Here is a 25,449-nt window from a genome sequence, read left to right as displayed (position 1 = left end):
CAAAGCTGTCATCAAGGCAAAGGGTGGCTATTTGAAGAATCTCAAATATAAAATATATTTTGATTTGTTTAACACTTTTTTGGTTACTACATGATTCCATATGTGTTATTTCATAGTTCTGATGTCTTCACTATTATTCTACAATGTAAAAGATAGTAAAAAAAAAAGGAAAACCTTTGACTGAGTAGGTGTGTCCAAACTTTTGACTGGTAGTGTATATACAGCTCTGGAAAAAATTGAGAGACCACTGCAAAATTATCAATTTCTCTGGTTTTACTATTTATAGGTATGTGTTTGGGTAAAAATAACATTTTTGTTTTATTCTATAAACTACTGACAACATTTCTCCCAAATTCCAAATAAAACTATTGTTATTTAGAGCATTTATTTGCAGAAAATGACAACTGGTCAAAATAACAAAAAATATGCAGTGTTGTCAGACCTCGAATAATGCAAAGACAATAAGTTAATGTTCATTTTTAAACAACACAATACTAATGTTTTAACTAAGGAAGAGTTCAGAAATCAATATTTGGTGGAATAACCCTGATTTGATGCGTCTTGGCATGCTCTCCACCAGTCTTTCACATTGATGTTGGGTGACTTTATGCCACTCCTGGCGCAAAAATCCAAAAAGAATTCAAGCAGCTCAGCTTTGTTTGAAGGCTTGTGACCATCCATCTTCCTCTTGATCACATTCCAGAAGTTTTCAATGGGGTTCAGGTCTGGAGATTGGGCTGGCCATGACAGGGTCTTGATCTGGTGGTCCTCTTTCCACACCTCGATTGACCTGGCTGTGTGGCATGGCGCATTGTCCTGCTGGAAACAATCCTCAGAGTTGGGGGAAAATGTCAGAGCAAAAGGAAGCAAGTTTTCTTCCAGGACAACCTTGTACGTGGCTTGATTCATGCGTCCTTCACAAAGACAAATCTGCCCGATTCCAGCCTTGCTGAAGCACCCCCAGATCATAACCGATCCTCCACCAACTTTCACATTGGGTGCGAGACACTGTGGCTTGTAGGCCTCTCCAGGTCTCCGTCTAACCATTAGATGACCAGGTGTTGGGCAAAGTTGAAAATTTGACTCATCAGAGAAGATGACCTTATTCCAGTCCTCTACGGTCCAATCCTTATGGTCTTTTGCAAACCTCAGTCTGGCTCTTCTTTGCTTCTTATTGATGAAGGGCTTTTTTCTAGCTTTGCACGACTTCAACCCTGCCCCTAGGAGCCTGTTTCGAACCGTCCTCACCGTGCATTTCACCCCAGCTGCCATTTGCCATTATTTTTGTAGGTCACGTGATGTCATCCTACGGTTGTTGAGTGACATTCGAATGAGTTGGCGTTCATCCCGGTCAGTAGAGTCGTTTTCGCAATCTGCCGGTCTGTAGCTTTGTTGTCCCCAATGTCTGCTGCTTGACCTTGTTCTTATGAACCACCGTATTTGAAATTTTAAGGATGGAAGCAACCTGACGCTCACTGTATCCCTCTGCCAGTAAAGCCATAATTGAACCCTTCTTTTCCTCACTCAAAACTTTCCCTTTCAACTCTTTTGGCATGGTCAATAGTTATTTTTTGATTAATATTACATTTGAGGTACTATTAGCACTGTTTTTGCCATCCAGCTGGTCCTATTGCAAGAGGATAGTGATGACCACAGCAGTGGTTTTTATACTTTTCGTTGTTACATAAGATTTGGTTCAGGTGATCACCTAATCAGTACCTAATTCAGTAGAATGAGGTGTGCCTGTGTTGGAATTCAACAGACACTGGAATGGAATGGCTGTCATACATGTAGAGATGCTGATTTAAGAAACATTTGCAGTGGTCTCTTAATTTTTTCCACAGCTGTATATATATATATATATATATATATATATATATATATATATATATATATATACATACAGTGCCTTCAGAAAGTATTCACACCCCTTGACTTTTTCCACATTTTGTTGTGTTACATCCTGAACTTAAAATGTATTATATTGTGTCACTAGCCTAGTTCACACAATACCCTATAATGTCAAAGTGGAATTATGTTTTTAGGAATTTTTCTAATTGGTTAAAAATGTAATGCTGAAATGTCTTGAGTCAGTAAGTATTCAACCCATTTATTATGGCAAGGGTAAATAAGTTCAGGAGTAAATATTTGCTTAAAAGTCACATAATAAGTTGCATGGACTCTGTGTGCAATAATAATTGAAATGGTGTCGGAGGGGATGGCTGCCGTTTTATGGGCTCCTAACCAATTGCGCTATTGTGTGTGTTTTTTCACGTTATTTGTAAATTATTTTGTGCATAATGTTTCTGCCACAGTCTCTTATGACCGAAAAGAGCTTCTAGATATCAGGACCGCGATTACTCACATCGTACTGTCTCCTGAGTGGCGCAGTGGTCTAAGGCACTGCTTTGCAGTGCTAACTGTGCCACTAGAGATCCTGGTTAACTGTGCCACTAGAGATCCTGGTTCAAATCCAGGCTCTGTCGCAGCCGACCGCGACCGGGAGACTCATGTGCAGCGCACAATTGGCCTAGCGTTGTCCAGGGTAGGGGAGGGAATGGTCGGCAGGGATGTAGTTCAGTTGATAGAGCATGGCGTTTGCAACGCCAGGGTTGTGGGTTCGATTCCCACGGGGGACCAGTATGAAAAAAATAAAAAATAAATATTCACTAACTGTAAGTCGCTCTGGATAAGAGCGTCTGCTAAATGACTAAAATGTAAATGTACTGGACAAAGATTTTTTTCTTTAATGATTCGGACGTGAAAGATTTACTTCAGACACCCGACAAGGCCCACATCCCCGTCATTCGCATGAAGAAGAGACGGAGATATTGAGGACGTAGGTTGGGGTGCCTTGTAAGGATCTGACGGCGAGTGGGTAATCTGCCTCTACCATCAGTCCTATTAGCCAACATACAATCATTGGATAATAAAATGGACGAGCTACGATTAAGACTATCCTACCAACGGGACATTAAAGATGGTAATATCTTATGTTTCACTGAGTTTTGGCTGAAAGTCGACATGGATAACATACAGCTGGCAGGGTTTTCGGTGCATCGACAAGATAGAACAGCTGCCTCCGGTAAGACAAGGGGTGGCGGTCTGTGTATATTTGTAAATAACAGCTGGTGCACGATTAAGGAAGTCTCGAGGTTTTGCTCGCCTGAGGTAGAGTATCTCATGATAAGCTGTAGACCACACTATTTGCCAAGAGAGTTTTCATCTATATTTTTCGTAGCTGTCTATTTAACACCACAAACCGATGCTGGCACTAAGACCACACTCAACGAGCTGTATAAGGCCATAAGCAAACATGAAAATGCTCATCCAGAGGTGGCGCTCCTAGTGGCCAGGGACTTTAATGTAGGGAAACTTAAATCTGTTATACCTCATTTCTACCAGCATGTTAAATGTGCAACCAGAGGAAAAACTCTAGACCACCTTTACTCCACACACAGAGACGCGTACAAAGCTCTAATAGTGTTTATCATGATTTTTGAATGACTACCTCATCTCTGTACTCCACACATACCATTTTTTGTAAGGTCCCTCAGTTGAGCAGTGAATTGTAAACACATATTCAACCACAAAGACCAGGGAGGTTTTCCAATGCCTCACAAAAACCGGCACCTATTGGTAGATTGGTATAAATAAATAAAAAGCAGACATTGAATATTCCTTTGAGCATGGTACTTACACTTTGGATGTGCGTAACGACACACAGTTACTACAAAGTTAAATGCACCTTTAACCTTTTCACATGTGAGTTCCAAATATATCTAACGGTCGCCCCAGCATGAGTTGTTTTAGGCACGTGACGTCAGAATGCACTCACTGTTCCAAAATGTGATTGTTACGCAACAGGACAGTTGACACGCGCTGCCCACTAAATATCTATAGGCTATGTTTCAACTTGTCAATTTCAAATTACAAATAGTAATTGCTATTAGCTAATTCATATTGGGGTTTTTGACATCCGAGAGTGATCTAAATATGCTTGTGTTACGTCAATCTTTCCTCAGTTAGCGCTTGGACTGATGTAGCCTACATTTTCCCATTTGGATGATTGTGTATGCTGTCGCTACTTCTTTGAATGTCTGAACATTGCATCCAAAAAATAAACTGGTCACATTCAGGACATAACTTTGTAAGGACTGTGTTTGTGCAAAAATGTTTCTGTGAAAAAACAGCGTGGCTAGGTCAAATGCTGACTGTTGCGTCAATCGAAACTGGACGTTCTAAATAAGCATTCTAATCATACCGTACGCTGCATGGACCACTGTAGAATGATCACACCCATTTGTTGGTACGTGTGAAAAGGTTAAGCAGGACAATAACCTAAAACACAAGGGCAAATATAAACTGGAGTTGCTTACCAAGACGACATTGAATGTTTCTGATTGGCCGAGTTACAGTTTTGACTTAAATCGGCTTAAAAATCTATCTCACGACTTGAAAATGGCTGTCTAGCAATGATCAACAACCAACTTGACAGAGCATGAAGAATTTTTAAAAGAATAATGTGCAAATATTGTACAATCCATGTGTGCAAAGCTCTTAGAGACTTACCCAGAAAGACTCACACCTGGAATCACTGCCAAAGGTGTAAATACATACAGTATGTAAATGAGATATTGCTGTATTTAATTTTCAATACATTTGCTAAAATTTCAAAAAACTTGTTTTCACTTTGTCACTATAGGGTATTGTGTTTATATGAGTGAGACATTTTTTTTAATTCCATTTTGAATTCAGGCTGTAACAAAATGTAACAAATTGTTAAATAAGTTAAGGGGTATGAATACTTGCTGAAGGCACTGTATCTGTTATTTTGAATTCTATAAGGTGATCAAAAGTATTTTATATATTGTATAGATCAATAAAAACAAAGAAGGCTATTAAAAAATGTTTATTTTATTTCATTTTTATATATAATATGTGTCCCTAAGTTTTATGGCATTGATGTTACCTCCTTGAAAATCACTCACTACAAAGATATACTCTGAGTGTACAAAACATTAACCTGCTCATTCCATGACATAGACTGACCAGGTGAAGGCTATGATCCCTTATTGATGTCACTTGTTAAATCCACTTCAATCAGTGTAGATGAAGGGGAGGAGACAGGTTAAAGAAGGATTTTTAAGCCTTGAGACAATTGAGACATGGATTGTGTACGTGTGCCATTCAGAGGGTGAATGGGCAAGACAAAAGATTTAAGTGCCTTTGGATGGAGTATGGTAGTAGGTGCCAGGCTCACCGGTTTGTGTCAAGAACTGCAACCCTGCTGGGTTTTTCACGCTGGGTTTTTCACGCTCAACAGTTTCCCGTGTGTATAAAGACTGGTCCACCACCCAAAGGACATCCAGCCAACTTCACACAATTGTCGGAAGCATTGGAGTCAACATGGGCCAGCATCCCTGTGGAACGCTTTCGAAACCTTGTAGAGTCCATGCCCCTAAATATTGAGGCTGTTCTGATGGTAAAAGGGGGGGTGCAACTCAATATTAGGAGAGAGTTCTTAATGTTTTGTATTCTCAGTGTACCTTGAGCATTCCCTCTAGTGGCAAACTGTTATTTGGGAGGGGTTTACATTATATTTTAGACATTTTACATTTTAGTCATTTATCAGACGCTCTTTTCCAGAGAGACTTACAATTAGTGCATTCATCTTAAGATAGTTAGGTGAGACAACAACATATCAAGTACACTTTCCCTCAACAAAGTACTGTATTTATCAGCAAAGTCAGTGCTAGTTGGAAAAGAAAGGTCGGAGGCGCCTTGAAAGTTATTTAAGATACTCTTCAAAGAGGTAGGGTTTCAGACGTTTATTGTGGACCACCCCTCCCAAATCACACCGTTTACGTATGTCATAAATTTGAGGTTTCCATTGATACTTTGGTGTGTCTAAATCCAATGTGGCACTAGGTGTTATCAATTTCAATCAAGGGTATTTACATTGTGAGCAAAATGATCAATTAGACCACTTAAGACTTGAGCATCTGTGGCCTCAATTTCAGAAAATCCAAATGTACCCAAAATGTATTATTGGTGTTACTACTCCTGATAGGTACATTTTAAACATTCTCACACCTACCTTTTTAAACTCCAGAATACTCAAACTCCTCTTGTTATAATGTAAACACTGAGGTAAACACTAATGCTCAGGCACTATTTAAAAGAAAGCAGGGTTCCTCAGAGGAAAAGGGTTATTGGTAGAAACCCTATCCCTCTGCAAAGAGACACCATACTAGTGGTAGTCATCGCTCCTGCTCGAGAGTCTACACATTCTGAGTCATGCGATACAACGTCATCATCTCAATGTCTTCTTCTCTGACGAGCTCTCATTGACTATTTGTACGAGTTTGTACTTGCCAAAGTGTCAAATCGTGACACCTCTGAAGTTCAGAAGCAATGCTATTCAAAATGTATTGGCTAGATATTTCAACTCTGTATGGCAATTGTGAATTAAGATCAACTTTAATACTGCAGATAGATTGTGAGTTCTATCAATGTAATTGTTTGCATAATGTCCAATCCCTCATTTATATATTTTTTGTTCTTATTCTTTTATATTATTTTCCTATATTATTTTCCCCTAACGCTACTTCCCCTCCCCTAATTGGAGTAAATTAATGGACTACAATACTTAGGCTTCTTCTTCCAGCTTATACATACTTATACATACCCAAACCCAACACCTCCTTTGGCCGCCATTCCTTCCAGTTCTCTGCTGCCAATGACTGGAACGAATTGCAAAAATCTCTGAAGCTGGAGACTCTTATCTCCCTCACTAACTCTATGCATCAGTTGTCAGAGCACCTTACCGATCACTGCACCTGTACACAGCACATCTGAAATTAGCCCATCCAACTACCTCATCCCCATATTGTTATTTATTTTGCTCATTTGCACCCCAGTATCTCTATTTGCACATCATCTCTTGCACATCTATCATTCCACTGCTTTGCTTGATCTTGGCCAGGTCGCCGTTGTAAATGAGAACTTGTTCTCAACTGGCTTACCTGGTTAAATAAAGGTGAAATAAAAAATAAAAAAATAAAACATATATACATTTTACGGATACGGTAGAGGGTACACGGACACGGTACATTTTACATGAGTTCTCTTTTTTTGTCCTCCTTTTTTTAATCCCACGCTACAGCTACCCTCAACCCCTCCCATCTATCGCTAAAAAACATCCAGTCTTGACTTCTACTTGCCATATATGTTTCAACTGTGCTGTGATGCTTCACAAAAGTTCTGAACCTTTCTATTCTCATAGTTTCCACAGATTCTAAATTAAAGATGAACACCTTTACTAAAAGTACTACTATATTATTGATCGACTGACCATGGCTTTTCAAGTCACCCAGCAGTGTTATTTGCAAAGATAGCTTTAAGTAAATGTTGTGATTTTTCAGCCATTCCTGAACCTGCGACCAAAAACGAGCTACATGTGGGCTGTACCAAAATAAGTGATCTAATGATTAGTAAATAGTTCATTCATCGTGTATTAATCATTACTCCATTCATAATATGTTTAATATTGGTCCTTATAAACCATTTACTAATCATTAGTTAAGTATTTAAAGTAATCCTTCTACCCCCCCCCCCCAAAAAAAAATTTGTAAAGTGGTTATCCCACTGGCTATAGGGTGAATGCACCAATTTGTGAGTCGCTCAGGATAAGAGCGTCTGCTAAATGACGTAAATGTGCCCTTGAGCAAGGCACTTAACCCTAATTGCTCCTGTAAGTCGCTCTGGATAAGAGCGTCTGCTAAATGACTAAAATGTAAATGTAAATGTATTTAAGTCTCACCCTGTTTCCATAAGGTTGAGATAGGAGGCATATGATAGAGCTAATACTATAGATTGTGAACTATTGCCCTATAACACTGTTTTATAGCTTCACTGTTCTATATCATTATATTCTCTTGATGTTTTGCATCATGATATTCACTTGAGTATGAATGAGTCGCTTATTCTTAAAAGCTCCAGCTGAAATGTCATTATCAGATGTATAAAAGGAGGCGGAATAATAGTAGTAATAATAATAATAATAAGAGTATGCATAGTGTGACTATAAGTCAGAGGCCTTAAGTCTCGGAGGTGTAAACTTACAAATCAACAGAGAATATGAATCATGTTTTCTTCTCTGTTAATTTATAAGTAATTTCAAAGTTGATATAATGTTGAACAGTATGGAGTTACTATTGAAAAAAGAGGGACTGTTGGGTTCTAACTTGAAATATACTTATTCATGTTACCATACTCTAACTTATTGATTACTTTACATGTATAAGGAATGTATACATTACTGGTCAAAAGTTTTAGAACACCTACTCATTCAAGGGTTTTTCTTTATTTTTACTATTTTCTACATTATAGAAAAATAGTGAAGACATAAAAACTATGAACTAACACATATGGAATCATGTAGTAACCCAAAAAGTGTTAAACAAATCAAAATATATTTTATATTTGAGATTCTTCAAATAGCCACCCTTTGCCTTGATGACAGCTTTGCACACTCTTGGCATTCTCTCAACCAGCATCACCTGAAATGCTTTTCCAACAGTCTTGAAGGAGTTCCCACATATGCTGAGCACTTGTTGGCTGCTTTTTCTTCACTCTGCGGTCCGACTCATCCCAAACCATCTCAATTAGGTTGAGGTCTGGTGATTGTGGAGGCCAGGTCATCTGATGCAGCACTCCATCACTCTCCTTCTTGGTCAAATAGCCATTACACAGCCTGGAGGTGTGTTGGGTCATTGTCCTGTTGAAAAACAAATGATAGTCCCACTAAGCCCAAACCCGATGGGATGGCGTATCACTGCAGAATACTGTGGTAGCCATGCTGGTTAAGTGTGCCTTGAATTCTAAATAAATCACAGACAGTGTGACCAGCAAAGCACCGCCACACCATAACACATTTTTACATTTTAGTTATTTAGCAGACACTCTTATCCAGAGCGACTTACAGTTAATGAGTGCATACATTTTTCATACTGGCCCCCCGTGGGAAACGAACCCACAACCCAGGCGTTGCAAACGCCATGCTCTACCAACTGAGCTACACGGGGCCACACCATAACACCACCTCCTCATTGCTTTACGCTGGGAAATACACATGCGGAGATCATCCGTTCACCCACACCGCGTCTCACAAAGATATGGCGGTTGGAACCAAAAATCTCCAATTTGGACTCCAGACCAAAGGACACATTTCCACCGGTCTAATGTCCATTGCTCGTGTTTCTTTGCCCAAGCAAGTCTCTTCTTCTTATTGGTGTCCTTTAGTAGTGGTTTCTTTGCAGCAATTCGATCATGAAGGCCTGATTCACACAGTCTCCTCTGAACAGTTGATGTTGAGATGTGTCAGTTACTTGAACTCTGTGAAGCATTTATTTGGGCTGCAATTTCTGAGGCTGGTAACTCTAATGAACTTATCCTCTGCAGCAGAGGTAACTCTGGGTCTTCCATTCCTATGACGGTCCTCATGAGAACCAGTTTCATCAGAGCGCTTGATGGTTTTTGCGACTGCACTTGAAGAAACTTTCAAAGTTCTTGAAATGTTCCGTATTGACTGACCTTCATGTCTTAAAGTAATGTCACAACACCTTGTCACAACACAACTGATTGTCTCAAACACATTAAGAAGGAAAGAAATTCCACAATTTAAACTTTTAAGAAGGCACACCTGTTAATTGAAATGCATTCCAGGTGACTACCTCATGAAGCTGGTTGAGAGAACGCCAAGTGTGCAAAGCTGTCATCAAGGCAAAGGGTAGCTATTTGAAGAATCTCAAATAGCCATTTACAACATTAACAATGTCTACACTGTATTTCTGATACATTTGATGTTATTTTAATGGACAAAAAAAAAGCTTTTCTTTCGAAAACAAGGACATTTCTAAGTGACCCCAAACTTTTGAACGGTAGTGTATAAAATAGTAAACATAAAGAAAAACCCTTGAATAAGTAGGTTTTCTAAAACTTTTGACCGGTAGTGTATGTTGGGGTCAATGGAGGGTGGATAAGAACTAGGTGTATGGAAAGTTACTGAGTGAAACAAGGGGGAGTGCAGAAAGTTTACATTCTGTTAAAACATGTTATTGTTAAATCTCATGGCTCCTAAGGAGTGAGGCAAAGAACAACAGCCAGGTTTCAGTCACTGATAAGGTAAGACAGTCGTGGACTAGGGAGGAGCGAGGAATTCGGCCCGAGGTCAGGTCAGATGAAGTGAGAAGGAATAGTCCTATCCCACACACATATATTTCCACACCCATGAAGGTTCTAGCATGAGGCAGGGCTGGACTACACCAGTGAGAGGAACCAATTAAGTCCTGACTAGCAACAGAGATGTTTTGGCTGTCTAGATGTGCAAGGACTTGACTCCGCCTAGTAGGATTGTATAAATATACAGTGGGGAGAACAAGTATTTGATACACTGCCGATTTTGCAGGTTTTCCTACTTACAAAGCATGTAGAGGTCTGTAATTTTTATCATAGGTACACTTCAACTGTGAGAGACGGAATCTTAAACAAAAATCCAGAAAATCACATTGTATGATTTTTAAGTAATTAATTTGCATTTTATTGCATGACATAAGTATTTGATACATCAGAAAAGCAGAACTTAATATTTGGTACAGAAATCTTTGTTTGCAATTACGGAGATAATACGTTTCCTGTAGGTCTTGACCAGGTTTGCACACACTGCAGCAGGGATTTTGTCCCACTCCTCCATACAGACCTTCTCCAGATACTTCAGGTTTCGGGGCTGTCGCTGGGCAATACAGACTTTCAGCTCCCTCCAAAGATGTTCTATTGGGTTCAGGTCTGGAGACTGTCTAGGCCACTCCAGGACCTTGAGATGCTTCTTACGGAGCCACTCCTTAGTTGCCCTGGCTGTGTGTTTCGGGTCGTTGTCATGCTGGAAGACCAAGCCACGACCCATCTTCAATGCTCTTACTGAGGGAAGGAGGTTGTTGGCCAAGATCTCGCGATACATGGCCCCATCCATCCTCCCCTCAATACGGTGCAGTCGTCTGTCCCCTTTGCAAAAAAGCATCCCCAAAGAATGATGTTTCCACCTCCATGTTTCACGGTTGGGATGGTGTTCTTGGGGTTGTACTCATCCTTCTTCATCCTCCAAACACGGCGAGTGGAGTTTAGACCAAAAAGCTCTATTTTTGTCTCATCAGACCACATGACCTTCTCCCATTCCTCCTCTGGATCATCCAGATGGTCATTGGCAAACTTCAGACGGGCCTGGACATGCGCTGGCTTGGGCAGGGGGACCTTGCGTGCGCTGCAGGATTTTAATCCATGACGGCGTAGTGTGTTACTAATGGTTTTCTTTGAGACTGTGGTCCCAGCTCTCTTCAGGTCATTGACCAGGTCCTGCCGTGTAGTTCTGGGCTGATCCCTCACCTACCTCATGATCAATGATGCCCCACGAGGTGAGATCTTGCATGGAGCCCCAGACCGAGGGTGATTGACCGTCATCTTGAACTTCTTCCATTTTCTAATAATTGCACCAACAGTTGTTGCCTTCTCACCAAGCTGCTTGCCTATTGTCCTGTAGCCCATCCCAGCCTTGTGCAGGTCTACAATTTTATCCCTGATGTCCTTACACAGCTCTCTGGTCTTGAGTAACGAGTTCAAACAGGTGCAGTTAATACAGGCAATGAGTGGAGAACAGGAGGGCTTCTTAAAGAAAAACTAACAGGTCTTTGAGAGCCGGAATTCTTACTGGTTGGTAGGTGATCAAATACTTATGTCATGCAATAAAATGCAAATTAATTACTTAAAAATCATACAATGTGATTTTCTGGATTTTTGTTTTAGATTCCGTCTCTCACAGTTGAAGTGTACCTATGATAAAAATTACAGACCTCTACATGCTTTGTAAGTAGGAAAACCTGCGAAATCGGCAGTGTATCAAATACTTGTTCTGCCCACTGTATGTGCTTGTTATAAACATGTCTTTGTCTTTGCAGCTGTATTATCCAGTGGGTGAATAAACTTGGTTTGAGCTTTTTCTAGCTAACCGTGAGTTTTTACTCTGTTTGTTCAAAACCTAACAATACTTCCAAAATCTTAGCTAGCAAGCTAGACAAGCAGTCATCACCATGAATCAAGTTGACAATCTACTGGGAAATCCTTTTCAATCCATGTCATATGAAGAGAAATTATAGATAAAACATATCGGTGCTCATCGGCCATTGGGACATAAACATTACACAACAAGTTGGAAATCGCAAATTCAACAATGAGTGGTTGGGAAGGAATCAATGGCTAACTGCAAGCGTTACAAAGCAATCACTAGCCAGCTATTCAGTGGAGAGGGTGTGTGGTCCAAGTCTGGGTTTAAGGATCTCTTTTCCAAGCTTAAAAGGATAAACATTCACATGCTACAACATGGGCCAGAAAAGGTTGAATACATTGGCCATGCTGCCAATACAGCATGACTTCTGCCGCGTTCAAAACAACTGGAAACTCGGAACTGGGAAATCTCAGACTTCAGTGAGTTCAAGCCAACTGGGAACTCGGATAAAAACGAGTTTAGACTGGGAAAATAAGTTTTGAATGGTCATCCAACTTGGAATTCCAATTCGTTAACTCTGGCCTCTTTCTAGAGCTCCGACTTGAAGATCACTGATGTCATGATTCGACCTTGTTTTTTTCCCCGAGTTCCCAGTTGTCTTCAATGCATCATAAATCCAGAGAATGCTAGACTTTGATGACAAAGTTTGATGACAAAGTGTGCCCACAAGAAGGACCGCAGTGCCACCTTCCTGTTCAAGAGAGCACAGCACAACAAGGTGAGTCCAAAAATGTATTGTACGCTGCTGCATAAATGATGTAATATGCCAGGGAGATGTGTATACTGTAGCTAAGAAAGTAATACGAAGTGGTATTGTGAAGTAAGCTGTTAGTAGCCCATGTGCATCAACCTAATAATTTGGTCCCTTTCCCCCTCATCACTTAGTCTACTGTTCTGACTTGGTGGTGCACATGCAGCCTATAGCCTGTTTTAGAGAAATGTCACCATCGAATATTCTGAGCTTTCATTGTCTGCTTATATGCCCCCTTTATTTATCCTACGGTTCTGACTTGGTGTACAGGGAAAATACTGTAAGAACAGCTCATGTTCTGAATTCTGTCGCTGTACATTTAAAAAGTTCTGAACAAATAGTAATATTGACTACGTCCGTCTTACCTCGTTCATTAATGCCTTAATTGCCTCTTATCCACTCTTCGTTCCCTTATGCCATAGTTTGTACATCTCAATTGTCAGTAGAAACCACATTAGTTTAACCTATACGGGATCGGTGTCCCGTATGCGGGACGGTTGAGCTAACGTGCGCTAATGTGATTAGCATGACTTGTAAGTAACAGCAAACGTTCCAGGACATAGACATGTCTTATATGGGCAGAAAGCTTAAATTCTTGTTAATCTAACTGCACTGTCCAATTTACAGTAGCTAATACAGTGAAAAAATACCATGCTATTGTTTGAGGAGAGTGCACAACAACAAAAAACGTATCACGGCAACTGGTTTGATACATTCACCTCTGAAGGTAAATAATGTACTTACATTCAGTAATCTTGCTCTGATTTGTCATCCTAAGGGTCCCAGAGATAAAATGTAGCATAGTTCTGTTTGATAAAATCAATTTTTATATTCAAATGTAGGAACTGGGTTCTACAGTTTGAACCCTTGCTGTCTCTGGCTCCACACCCACCACGCCCGGCCATCTAGATGTGTGAAAGTTAGTGCATAAGCTAATGATCCATCATGTATGACATTCCTGTGAGTGTGTAAACTTACATTTTGTATTACCATATCATTTTTGTATCCTCTCCATAGTTATGTACTTGAAAATGTATCAATTGACCAATTCGGCACATTTGGGCAGACTTGATACAAAATAGTCCAGTATTGCAATGCTTCACTGGGTCAATCTGAAACTTTGCACACACACTGCTACCATCTAGTGGCCAAAATCTAAATTGTGTCTTAACTGCAATATTAGATTGTGGCCTTTCTCTTGCATGTCAAAGATAAAAAATAATGTTTTTGTTTGTATTATCTTTTACCAGATCTAATGTGTTATAATCTCCTATATTAATTTCACATTTCCACAAACTTCAAAGTGTTCCCTTTCAAATGGTATCAAGAATATGCATATCCTTGCTTCAGGTCCAAAGCTACAGGCAGTTAGATTTGGGTATGTCATTTTAGGCGAAAACTGAAAAAAAAGGGTCAGATCCTTAAGGTTAAGCAATCAACCATCTCAGCTATGTTTTTTAAAAAGGCAGTAAATGAGGTTGAATGAACTGTTTTGCTGCCAGACAAGGCTCCGCTGATAGCCAGGTGGTAAGGATTCACTCCACAGTGCTGAAAATAAAGCTTTGCTGTTTGGACAGCTTTATGTAGGCCCTAACAGTTTGTGGGCACCATTTGTCACCGTTATAGTGCAAATATTGTATTGTTTAGTGTTGTGTTGTGTAGTGGCTTTGCTGGCATGCATCTAAAAACATTTTGTTGAGTTTGCCCCACTAAGATTTACATGCTAAAATCGCCACTGTAAACAACTTACGTAAATATTTCAGACAAACAATATATGGTTTTGCTCATGGGTGTGGGGAGGTGTGCCCTTTTGTGATTCCCATTATATGCCATACAGCCAACATTCATATATGGGAGAATTTATGGAAGTTTAGTTGAAGAGTTTCCAAAACGCTATATATCCATTTTCAGAAATATTGGTAAATTAGCTTTTATTGTTTAAAGAGATATTGAAAGAGATCAGTGTGTTTTTCCACTATCTAATCATAGCATGGGGTTGTTCAATGATAAACATACATTTGTTTAAAATCTATCACTTGATGGTTTCATTTCAGAGAGACAAAGGGCTCTATTTTAACAAACCTAACGCAATGGTAAATCTAAGCACAGGCGGTAGCGCTATAGTTTCAGGGGTGTGTCGGAAATATTTTAGCTATTTTCATTAACGCAATTATCGGGGAACTTGCTGGCGCGAAAAGGCTGGGTTTTGATTAATAACCAAGTTGTGGGTGTGTGGAGGCTGTCTGAAACTTTGCACACACACTGCTACCATTTAGTGGCCAAAATCTAAATTGCGCCTTAACTGCAATATTAGATTGTGGCCTTTCTCTTGCATTTCAAAGATAGAAAATAAAACGCACATGTTTTTGTTTGTATTATCTTTTACCAGATCTAATGTGTTATAATCTCTTACATTAATTTCACATTTCCACAAACTTCAAAGTGTTTCCTTTCAAATGGTATCAAGAATATGCATATCCTTGCTTCAGGTCCAAAGCTACAGGCAGTTAGATTTGGGTATGTCATTTTAGGCGAAAACGGAAGAAAAAAAGGTCAGATCCTTAAGGTTAAGCAATCAACCATCTCTGCTATGTTTTTTAAAAAGGCAGTAAATGAGGTTGAATTAACTGTTTCGCTGCCAGACAAGGCTCCGCTGATAGCCAGGTGGTAAGGATTCACTCCACGGTGCTGAAAAGAAAGCTTTGCTGTTGGGACAGCTTTATGTAGGCCCTAACAGTTTGTGGGCACCGTTTGTCACCATTATAGTCCAATTAATGTATTGTTTAGTGTTGTGTTGTGTTGTGTAGTGCCTTTGATGGCATGCATCTATAAACCTATTTTTTTAGTTTGCCCCACCAAGATTTACATGGTAAAATTGCCACTGGCCTTTATACTTTATAAATACTTGATAAATGTTTTGAGTGTAATTTCTCACAAAAAAGATGGACATGCCATTGGTGGACATTCCAGCAGTACCTGTTGTTCCTTAACGTCTGAAAATAGCCTAGAACAGGGATGGGCATCTTCGATGGGGGCCAGGGCAACAAAAAAACGGAACTAATCATGAGGGGCAGCAGTGGCTTGTGGGCGTGCGTACCCACATCCATACCCACATTTATTTTTATTTTTATAATGTACATCCATAATGTATTTTTTACTACATACATTTTCCCTGACACCCAAAAGCACTACATTTTGAATGCTTAGCAGGACAGGAACATTTTCCAATTCACCACACTTATCAAGTAAACATCCCTGGTCAGCCCTACTGCCTCTGATCTTGCGGACTCACCAAACACACATGCTTCATTTGTAAATGATGTTGGAGTGTTGAAGTGTGCCCCTGGCAAGCAATCTGTAAATAAAATAAAAACAAGAAAATGGTGCCGTCTGGTTTGCTTAATATATTCTTAGAAGTTTAAGCCGTTGCGGAGGGGGGTTCTAAGCTGACATATGGAATTGTTTTAAGAAGGTCATACCATGGATCATTTAGCTATTTGATTTAGCATTTTAGGACCCCTTTATGTATTATAAAAATATATTTAATTTGGCCTTTACTACCATAGCCCATAGAAACGCATTGAATAACACTTTCATTAATGGCAGAAAAGACAATAAAAAAAATAATAAAAAGAGTGTGCAAACTGTCATCAAGGCAAAGGGTGGCTATTTGAAGAATCTCAAATATAAAATATATTTTGATATTTTTAACACTTTTTTGGTTACTACATGATTCCCTATGTGTTATTTCATAGTTCTGATGTCTTCACTATTTTTCTACAATGTAGAAAATGTAAAAATAAAGAAAAACCCTTGAATGAGTAGGTGTCCAAACTTTTGACTGGTACTATATATATTATTTTGGCACCCATTCATTTCTATGGGTTACCTTTAGACGAGTCGGAGAACACCATCGTGTTCGTGAGTCTCTCCTCTATCTACAGGGGGTCATATGAGTTTTTTCTAGGTCTAACCGTTCAGATGCTACAGACGTTTTTGTGAGAAGACACATTTTCGGGATGTCTCCTGGTCTGACAAACAGCGCCGTAGCTCTGCCACTTTCCACCGTAGATGCGGAAGGGTGACATAGGCGGATGCGGTGGATTGAGATGCAGCCCATGCAAAACAAACAGATATTTTTAGCTTAAACTGACAGATTGTGATGGGGAGTTTTTTATTATGTTACTTAGATTGATGCACCGGTGCGTCAACAGAGTCTAGGGGGATAAATATAAGGAATTTAAAATGATTTATACTTTTACTTTTGATACTTAAGTATATTTAAAACGAAATACTTTTAGACTTTTACTCAAGTAGTATTTTACTGTTGGGGGACTTTCACTTTTACTTGAGTCATTTTCTATTAAGGTATCTTTACTTTTAGTCAAGTATGACAATTGGATAGTTTTTCCACCTCTGCTGCCAAGACACACTAAACGGACGAAAAATGTTATTTAACTCAGCATAGAGTGTGTCTAAAGTTATACATCAAATTATTAAAACATTGTGACTGTTTTGGAATAAAATGTTCAGTATATTTAAACATATTCTGAATTGTGTGCTTATTGTTTAACCATTGATATATTCTAGGGGCCATTTTAGACCTTCAGGAGCATCAGGTACTGCTGGAATGTCTATCAATGGCATGTCCATCTTTTTGTGAGACATTACACTGGTCACTCAAAACATTTTTGAAGTATTTATAAAGTATAAATAGCCTACACTTAATAGCCACACAAAAATACTTAACTAATGATTAGTAATTTCTGAATAAACCAAATTATTTACTAATCCATTATAAATGCTTTATTATGTGGAGTTATTCTAAAGTGCTACCCCAAACTTATTTTAGCATTAAAGCCTGCAGTGTGAACAAAGCTTAAGAGTGTAGGGGAAAACTTCACCCTGGAGTGTTGATTTACTCACCGCTCTGTTGGGATAAAAACTGAAGTCAGCGTCACTGTCTTCAGTGATATTGTGTATGCTTCCATGTGTTCTATCTCTCTATTCAGCCGAAGGACTCTTGTAGGTTCTAGATAGCACCGCTTTTTCTAAGCGTGTACAAGGCAAGAGGCTAATCTTGTCAACATTTAATTTCACACCGTTTTCACATTGCACGAGGGTGGAGAGAACTTTTGTGCACATGCACAGATGCTTCACAATATCTGTGACAAGATCAGCCTCTTGTTTGGCACTCTTTCTGTACTATCCTTATTTGAACCACTGTTTATGGTCACGCCATATCACTGAGTCTCAGTTTACACCCTTTTCTTTTATGTTAGTGTCTGATCTCATCTCTGATTCAGACATTTTACACCTTAATATGATAATCCCCAACATGCCTCACATCTTTCAAAAAAAAAATATACTCCAAATACATGTTGAACAAATGGCTATATTATGTTTCATTCACTCTTCAATTTGAATTATTGGCATAAAAACTAAAAGTGGTCATTTATCTTAGATGTAGCCTATATGTTTTATAAAAATGTGGCAAAACACATAGGAGCGGTTTCCTGGACACAGATTAAGCCTAGTCCTGGACTAAAAAGCTAATTCAACAGAGAATATCCATTGAAAATAATTTTGAGTCCAGGACTAGGCTTAATTTGTGTCCGGGAAACTGTTCCTCAGGAAAAACTCTTTCTCCAATATGTTACTGGTTACGTCTTTCCGGTATGGCCTGTGGTGTCTCTCACCTCTGGGCTGAGCACAGCTGTGCTGTCGCTGGGTACGTCCTCCTCATACCCCTTGTTTAGGTAACTCTCTGTCTCCTGGACATTGCTGGCATCGCTCGGACACTTGCCGTAGGAGTGATGGGGACTGTCGCTGGTTTGGGACAGGTTGCACTTGGCGTCGCCCAGGTCTGATGGTGTGTAGGACATCCGCGGGGAGCCGTCCTCGTCCTGGTACGGTGGTGGTTGAAGCTCATCCAGTGGGGGCGTTCGCCTCATCCTCTGGATGCAGTTTGCTGGTTGGGGGGGAAGGAGAAGAGATCATCAAACACTAACAAAACAACTTTGGCAGGCCCCAAACCTGTCCATTTCTCCCTATCCCCTTGTTGAGTTACAATCACCTACAATTGTTTTGGTGTATTGTCACATTCAAGGGAAAAAGTGATATTTTGAAATAGAGCCCATCTGCAAAAAAATTTGAGTTGTTTGGGAAATGTAGTTTTTTTGGGGGGGAAACCTTAGAATATGTTATTTCTGATAGGTAAAATACATTAAAATGTCTGATCTGCATGAACCTCTGTAGGATGATTTGAAAAAGTTGCTTTTTGGTAAGCTCTGGGCCTGGTTGCATAAACCATCTTAAGTTAATTCCTCCCTTATCTTTTCCCTTAAAGTTTCCTTAACTTTAAGTCAGTTGCTGAAAAAATTAAGTGAAAAAGTTAAGGGTGCCCATGAGGTCCCTTAAGTGCTTCATTCAGTATGGATATCAATTTAGGCAGCTGCTTGAGCCTATCCGCCATCCGCCATCCCCATCCACAACGCCCTAGCAAAACCAAAACCTACGTGGCTAGTTTCCACATCATCTCCCAACGTCCTCAGACAGGAATGGATTTCGAATACTGACTTGGATAACTGGTGACCTGGCTGATGAACACACCTGAAGCACTGAATGGTCTGTCTTACCACTTGTGTACTGCAGAACGATAAACGATAAAGTGTCCACTGATGTGGATGCTCGCCAACGTTTATAGTTATGTATAATTTATCGTTATAGTTATCGTCCTTGGTGGGATGGCCCTTAACAGTGCAATTAATACATTTAATGTACATTACCAGTGAAAAGTTTTAGAACACCTACTCATTCAAGGGTTTTTCTTTATTTGTACTATTTTCTACATTGTAGAATAATAGTGAAGACATCAAAACTATGAAATAACACATATGGAATCATGTAGTAACCAAAAAAGTGTTAAACAAATCAAAAAATATTTTATATTTGAGATTCTTCAAATAGCCACCCTTTGCCTTGATGACAGCTTTGCACACACTTGGCATTCTCTCAACCAGCTTCATGAGGTAGTCACCTGGAATGCATTTCAATTAACAGGTGTGCCTTCTTAAAAGTTAATTTGTGGAATTTCTTTCCTTCTTAATGCTTTGAGCCAATCAGTTGTGTTGTGACAAGGTAAGGGGGTATACAGAAGATAGCCCTATTTGGTAAAATACCAAATCTATTATGGCAAGAACAGCTCAAATAAGCAAAGCGAAACCACAGTCCATCATTACTTTAAGACATGAAGGTCAGTCAATATGGAAAATCTCAAGAACTTTGAAAGTTTCTTCAAGTGCAGTCGCAAAAACCATCAAGCACTTTGATGAAACTGGCTCTCATGAGGACCGCCACAGGAATGGAAGACCCAGCGTTACTGTCACACCCGGGCTCTGGGACTCTATATGTTGAGCCAGGGTGTGGTCATTCTTTGTGTCGTATTTCTATGTCGGGAGTTCTAGTTGTGCTGTTTCTATGTTGGCCAGAGTGACTCCCAATCAGAGGCAACGAGTGTCAGCTGTGGCTGGTTGTCTCTGATTGGGAGCCATATTTAAACTGTCTGTTTGCCCTTTGTGTTTTGTGGGATCTTGTTCGAGTTGGTTTGTGTTTGACCGTTGACTGTCACGTTATCGTTTTCTTGTTTTGTTCGTGCTTTCACTTAATAAAGAAGTATGTTCGCAACTAACGCTGCGCTTTGGTCTACTCCATACGACGATCGTGACAGAAGATCCCACCACTCCAGGACCAAGCAGCGTGTCCAGGAACAGGCTGCCTGGACATGGGAGGAAGCGCCAGGAAAGGAGCTGGAGAGGTTGGCGATGGCCCAGGTGGGCAAAGTGTGGTCCTGGGAGGACATGCTCGGGGGAAAAGGGCCATGGGCTAGGATTAAGGCCCTGGCGAGAGACGAGCAGCGGCGTCAGCAGTGTCGTCGTCGGACGGACGAGAGGCAACCCCAAAAATTTTTTAGGGGGGGGCACACGGCATGGGCGACTGGGCAGCAGGAGGCTGCCACAGGGCGATTTGGGAGATTTGGAGAGGAGGCCACCGGGTTTGGGGGGCCAGAAGGCAGGTTGGCGGAGCCTGGATGGAGAGCGGAACCAACTTCCCGTACTCAGGCATGGCAGCATGGGACTGGGCAGGTGCCGCGGTATGCGGAGCGGCGTACGGTGCCACGAGTGGTCCGGCATAGTCCGGTACGTCCTGTGCGAGCACCCCGCACGTGTCGTGCGAAGGTGGGTATGCAGCCAGGACGGAGTGTGCCGGCTCAGCGCTCGTGGTCTCCAATGCCTCGCCTCGGTCCCGGATATCCTGCTCCAGTGTCACGTGCTGTTATGCCAGTACGGGTACACAGCCCTGTACGTCCTGTGCGGATGCCTCACACAGAGTGTGTGAAGGTAGGCATTCAGCCAGGACGGGTTGTGGCCGCTCTTCACTCCAGGTCTCCTATCCGTCTCCACAGCCCGGTCCGGCCTGTTCCTGCTACTCGCACCAAGCCTACGGTGCGCGTCGCCAGCCCGGCCCGGCCTGTTCCTGCTACTCGCACCAAGTCTACGGTGCGCGTCGCCAGCCCGGCCCGGCCTGTTCCTGCCCCTCGCACCAAGCCTACGGTGCGCGTCGCCAGCCCGGCCCGGCCTGTTCCTGCCACTCGCACCAAGTGTACGGTGCGCGTCGCCAGCCCGGCCCGGCCTGTTCCTGCTACTCGCACCAAGCCTACGGTGCGCGTCGCCAGCCCGGCCTGTTCCTGCCACTCGCACCAAGCCAGGGGTGCGAGACGTCAGCCTGGTAAGGCCTGTTACTGCTCCACGCACCAAGCCAGGGGTGCGCGTCGTCAGCCCGGTAAGGCCTGTTCCTGCCACTCGCACCAAGCCAGGGGTGCGAGACGTCAGTCTGGTAAGGCCCGTTGCTGTTCCACGCACCAAGCCAGGGGTGCGTATCGCCAGCCCGGCCCGGCCTGTTCCTGCCACTCGCACCAAGTGTACGGTGCGCGTCGCCAGCCCGGCCCGGCCTGTTCCTGCTACTCGCACCAAGCCTACGGTGCGCGTCGCCAGCCCGGCCAGGCCTGTTCCTGCCACTCCCACCAAGCCAGGGGTGCGAGACGTCAGCCTGGTAAGGCCTGTTACTGCTCCACGCACCAAGCCAGGGGTGCGAGTCGTCAGCCCGGTAAGGCCTGTTCCTGCCACTCGCACCAAGCCAGGGGTGCGAGACGTCAGTCTGGTAAGGCCCGTTGCTGTTCCACGCACCAAGCCAGGGGTGCGTATCGTCAGCCCGGTCCGGCCCGTTGCTGCTCCACGCACCAAGCCAGGGGTGCGCATCGTCAGCCCGGTCCGGTTCGTTCCTGCTCCACGCACCAAGCCAGGGGTGCGCGTCGTCAGCCTGGTAAGGCCCATTCCTGCTCCACGCACCAAGCCAGGGGTGCGCATCGTCAGTCCGGCACAACCCGTGCCTGGGTCACCGGTGCCTGATCAGGTACCGGTCGGCTGCTCCACACCGGAGCTGAAGCTATCTGCTCCTACTATGTCCAGTTCAGCTCCAGCCAGCGGGGCCAGATCGGACCAGGGGCGCAATGGGGGGATTATTGGAGGGTGGTGGGCAAGCCCGGAGCCAGAACCGCCGCCGAGGAGGAATGCCCACCCAGCCCTCCCCTGTTTGGTTCTAGTTGAGGCGCGGTCGCAGTCCGCGCCTTTAGGGGGGGGTACTGTCACACCCAGGCTCTGGGACTCTATATGTTGAGCCAGGGTGTGGTCATTCTTTGTGTCGTATTTCTATGTCGGGAGTTCTAGTTGTGCTGTTTCTATGTTGGCCAGAGTGACTCCCAATCAGAGGCAACGAGTGTCAGCTGTGGCTGGTTGTCTCTGATTGGGAGCTATATTTAAACTGTCTGTTTGCCCTTTGTGTTTTGTGGGATCTTGTTCGAGTTGGTTTGTGTTTGACCGTTGACTGTCACGTTATCGTTTTCTTGTTTTGTTCGTGCTTTCACTTAATAAAGTAGTATGTTCGCAACTAACGCTGCGCTTTGGTCTACTCCATACGACGATCGTGACAGTTACCTCTGTGCAGAGGATAAAAGACCCAGCGTTACCTCTGCTGCAGAGGATAAGTTCATTAGAGTTACCAGCCTCAGAAATTGCAGCCCAAATAAATGCTTCACAGAGTTCAAGTAATAGACACATCTCAACATCAACTGTTCAGAGGAGACTGTGTGAATCAGGCCTTCATGGTCGAATTGCTGCAAATAAACCACTACTAAAGGACACCAATAAGAAGAAGAGACTTGCTTGGGCCAAGAAACACAAGCAATGGACAGTAGACAAGTGGTAATTGGAGATTTTTGGTTCCAACCGCTGTGTCTTTGTGAGACGCTGTGTGGGTGAACAGATAATCTCTGCATGTGTATTTCCCACCGTAAAGCATGGAGGAGGAGGTGTTATGGTGTGGGGGTGCTTTTGCTGTATGTGATTAATTTAGAATTCAAGGCACACTTAACCAGCATGGCTACCATTCTTCAGCGATACGCCATCCCATCTGGTTTGGGCTTAGTGGGACTATCATTTGATTTTCAACAGGACAATGACCCAACAGACCTCCAGGCTGTGTAAGGGCTATTTTACCAAGAAGGAGAGTGATGGAGTGCTGCATCAGATGACCTGGCCTTAACAATCCCCCAAACTCAACCAAATTGAGGTGGTTTGGGATGAGTCGGACCACAGAGTGAAGGAAAAGCATAGTGTTCAGCATATGTGGGAACTCCTTCAAGACTGTTGGAAAAGCATTCCAGGTGAAGCTGGTTGAGAGAATGCCAAGAGTGTGCAAAGCTGTTGTATTCGGCGCATGTGAGAAATACAATTTGATTTGGAATTGATTTGATTGATGAATTAAGGTTACTAATTGGTAAGGAACTCTCTACAACTGGTTGTCTAGGGCTTAATTGAAAGGAAAAACAAAAACACTAGGCCCTCCATGGAAGGAGTTTGACACCCCTGATCCAAGGTGTAATTAATAACTAAATCATGCTCAAAGGGATATTCAATATCTGCAATTTTTTAAACCAATCTACCAATAGGTTCCCTTCTTTGAGAGGCATTGGAAAACCTCCCTGGTCTTTGTGGTTGAATCTGTGTTTGAGATTCACTGCTCGACTGAGGGACCTTACAGATAATTGTATGTGTGGGGTACAGAAATGAGGTAGTCATTCAAAAATCACGTTAAACACTATTATTGCACCATGAAAACGTATTAGGTGACTTGTTAAGCAAATGTTTACTCCTGAACTTATTTAGGCTTGCCATAGCAAAGGGGTTGAATACTTATTGACTCAAGACATTTCAGCTTTTCATTTTTTATTAAGGTGTAAACATTTTGAAAAACATAATTCCACTTTGACATTATGGGGTATCGTGTGTAGGCCAGTGACAAAAAAATCTAAATTTAATCCATTTTAAATTCAGACTGTAACGCAACAAAATTTGGAAAAGTCAAGGGTTGTGAATACTTTCTGAAGGCACTGTATTTACCAGAGTTATTGACCTCACAATAAGCCAGATTCGAGTAACTTACATTGTGGTGAGGAAACTTGAAGCAGCAGCCACAGCACGATCAATTGGAAATGGACAGCTCATTGTGCTAAAAGTAGGCAAATTCGAGAAGGTATAATTAATTTCAACCGGAAGAGGGCTTTGTGTTGGAGCCTATTTAAGAAATAAGAGGTAGGCCTACCTGTTTGACAGACCAAATTAGGCTATAGGCTACTACAGTATATTCATAGATTTGTTGGTCAATTCCTCCACCCACCATGCACTCTTTCAATAGTCTACCTCCGTGTCAGTGAAGGGCTGTTAAGTTAAAACCAAGACTTGAATTGAGGGGGTATGAGAGGGTATGGCATAGGTCTACCTTTTATTTAAAAAATATTGCAAAAAGCACAGGCCTACCTACCCCTTATTAGCTTAAGTTTTTGAAGGAAATAAAACAGATCTGATTATATAAAGTGATCTATAACAGCGCTTTGGTCCGTGATGCTTTATGCTAGAAACAAGCTGTAAAATACCAGGGAAAGACATGACTCATTTTACATTACATTTTAGTCATTTAGCAGATACTCTTATTCAGAGCGACTTACAGGAGCAATTAGGGTTAAGTGCCTTACTCACATCGGCAGATTGTTCACCTAGTCGGCTTGGGGATTAGAACCAGCGACCTTTCAGTTACTGGCACTACGCTCTTAACCACTAAGCTACCTGCCGCCCCGATGACTCCGATGCATATGGGGATATCATTGTTTATTTTCTTTGACATTGAGGCTGAGCTGCAACCTTCTATAGCCGAGTAATCTAATTCTGTCACTATCAATTGATTAATCTGTTAACTTTCTGTACAATAGAATATGTTTATACGCAGACAGCTTTTAGGGAAACACTTGTGACCTTCTCTCGCTGGGTTAAGCCACGGAAGAAGAGTAGCCAGCAGTTAAAGCTTACAATTTTCTGCGTCGGTAGGCCTACTCTGTCTAGGGTGGAAAGGAAGGCCTAACTTTTGAAAGTACCATGCTCAGATTCCCAATGACTTCTCATATTTATTT

At 41.9% G+C, this 25,449-nt stretch overlaps 1 protein-coding gene across 1 annotated transcript in view; it reads right to left on the bottom strand.

Annotated features, from left to right (window-relative positions):
• syt14a (synaptotagmin XIVa) overlaps positions 1–25,449 on the bottom strand; it is a gene marked incomplete at its 3' end in the record, with an annotated part of 123,734 nt that overhangs the window by 38,641 nt on the left and 59,644 nt on the right. Inside the window, exon 4 of the mRNA XM_084182550.1 lies at positions 18,569–18,840. Coding sequence (XP_084038676.1) covers positions 18,569–18,840 — 272 coding nt within the window. The remainder of the gene's footprint in view (positions 1–18,568; positions 18,841–25,449) is intronic.

The sequence above is a fragment of the Coregonus lavaretus genome, assembly GCF_964263955.1.
Source record: "Coregonus lavaretus genome assembly, chromosome: 18".
Taxonomy (NCBI): domain Eukaryota; kingdom Metazoa; phylum Chordata; class Actinopteri; order Salmoniformes; family Salmonidae; genus Coregonus; species Coregonus lavaretus.
Note: the sequence above shows the minus strand (reverse complement) of the source record. Positions and strands in the feature narration are given on the sequence as shown.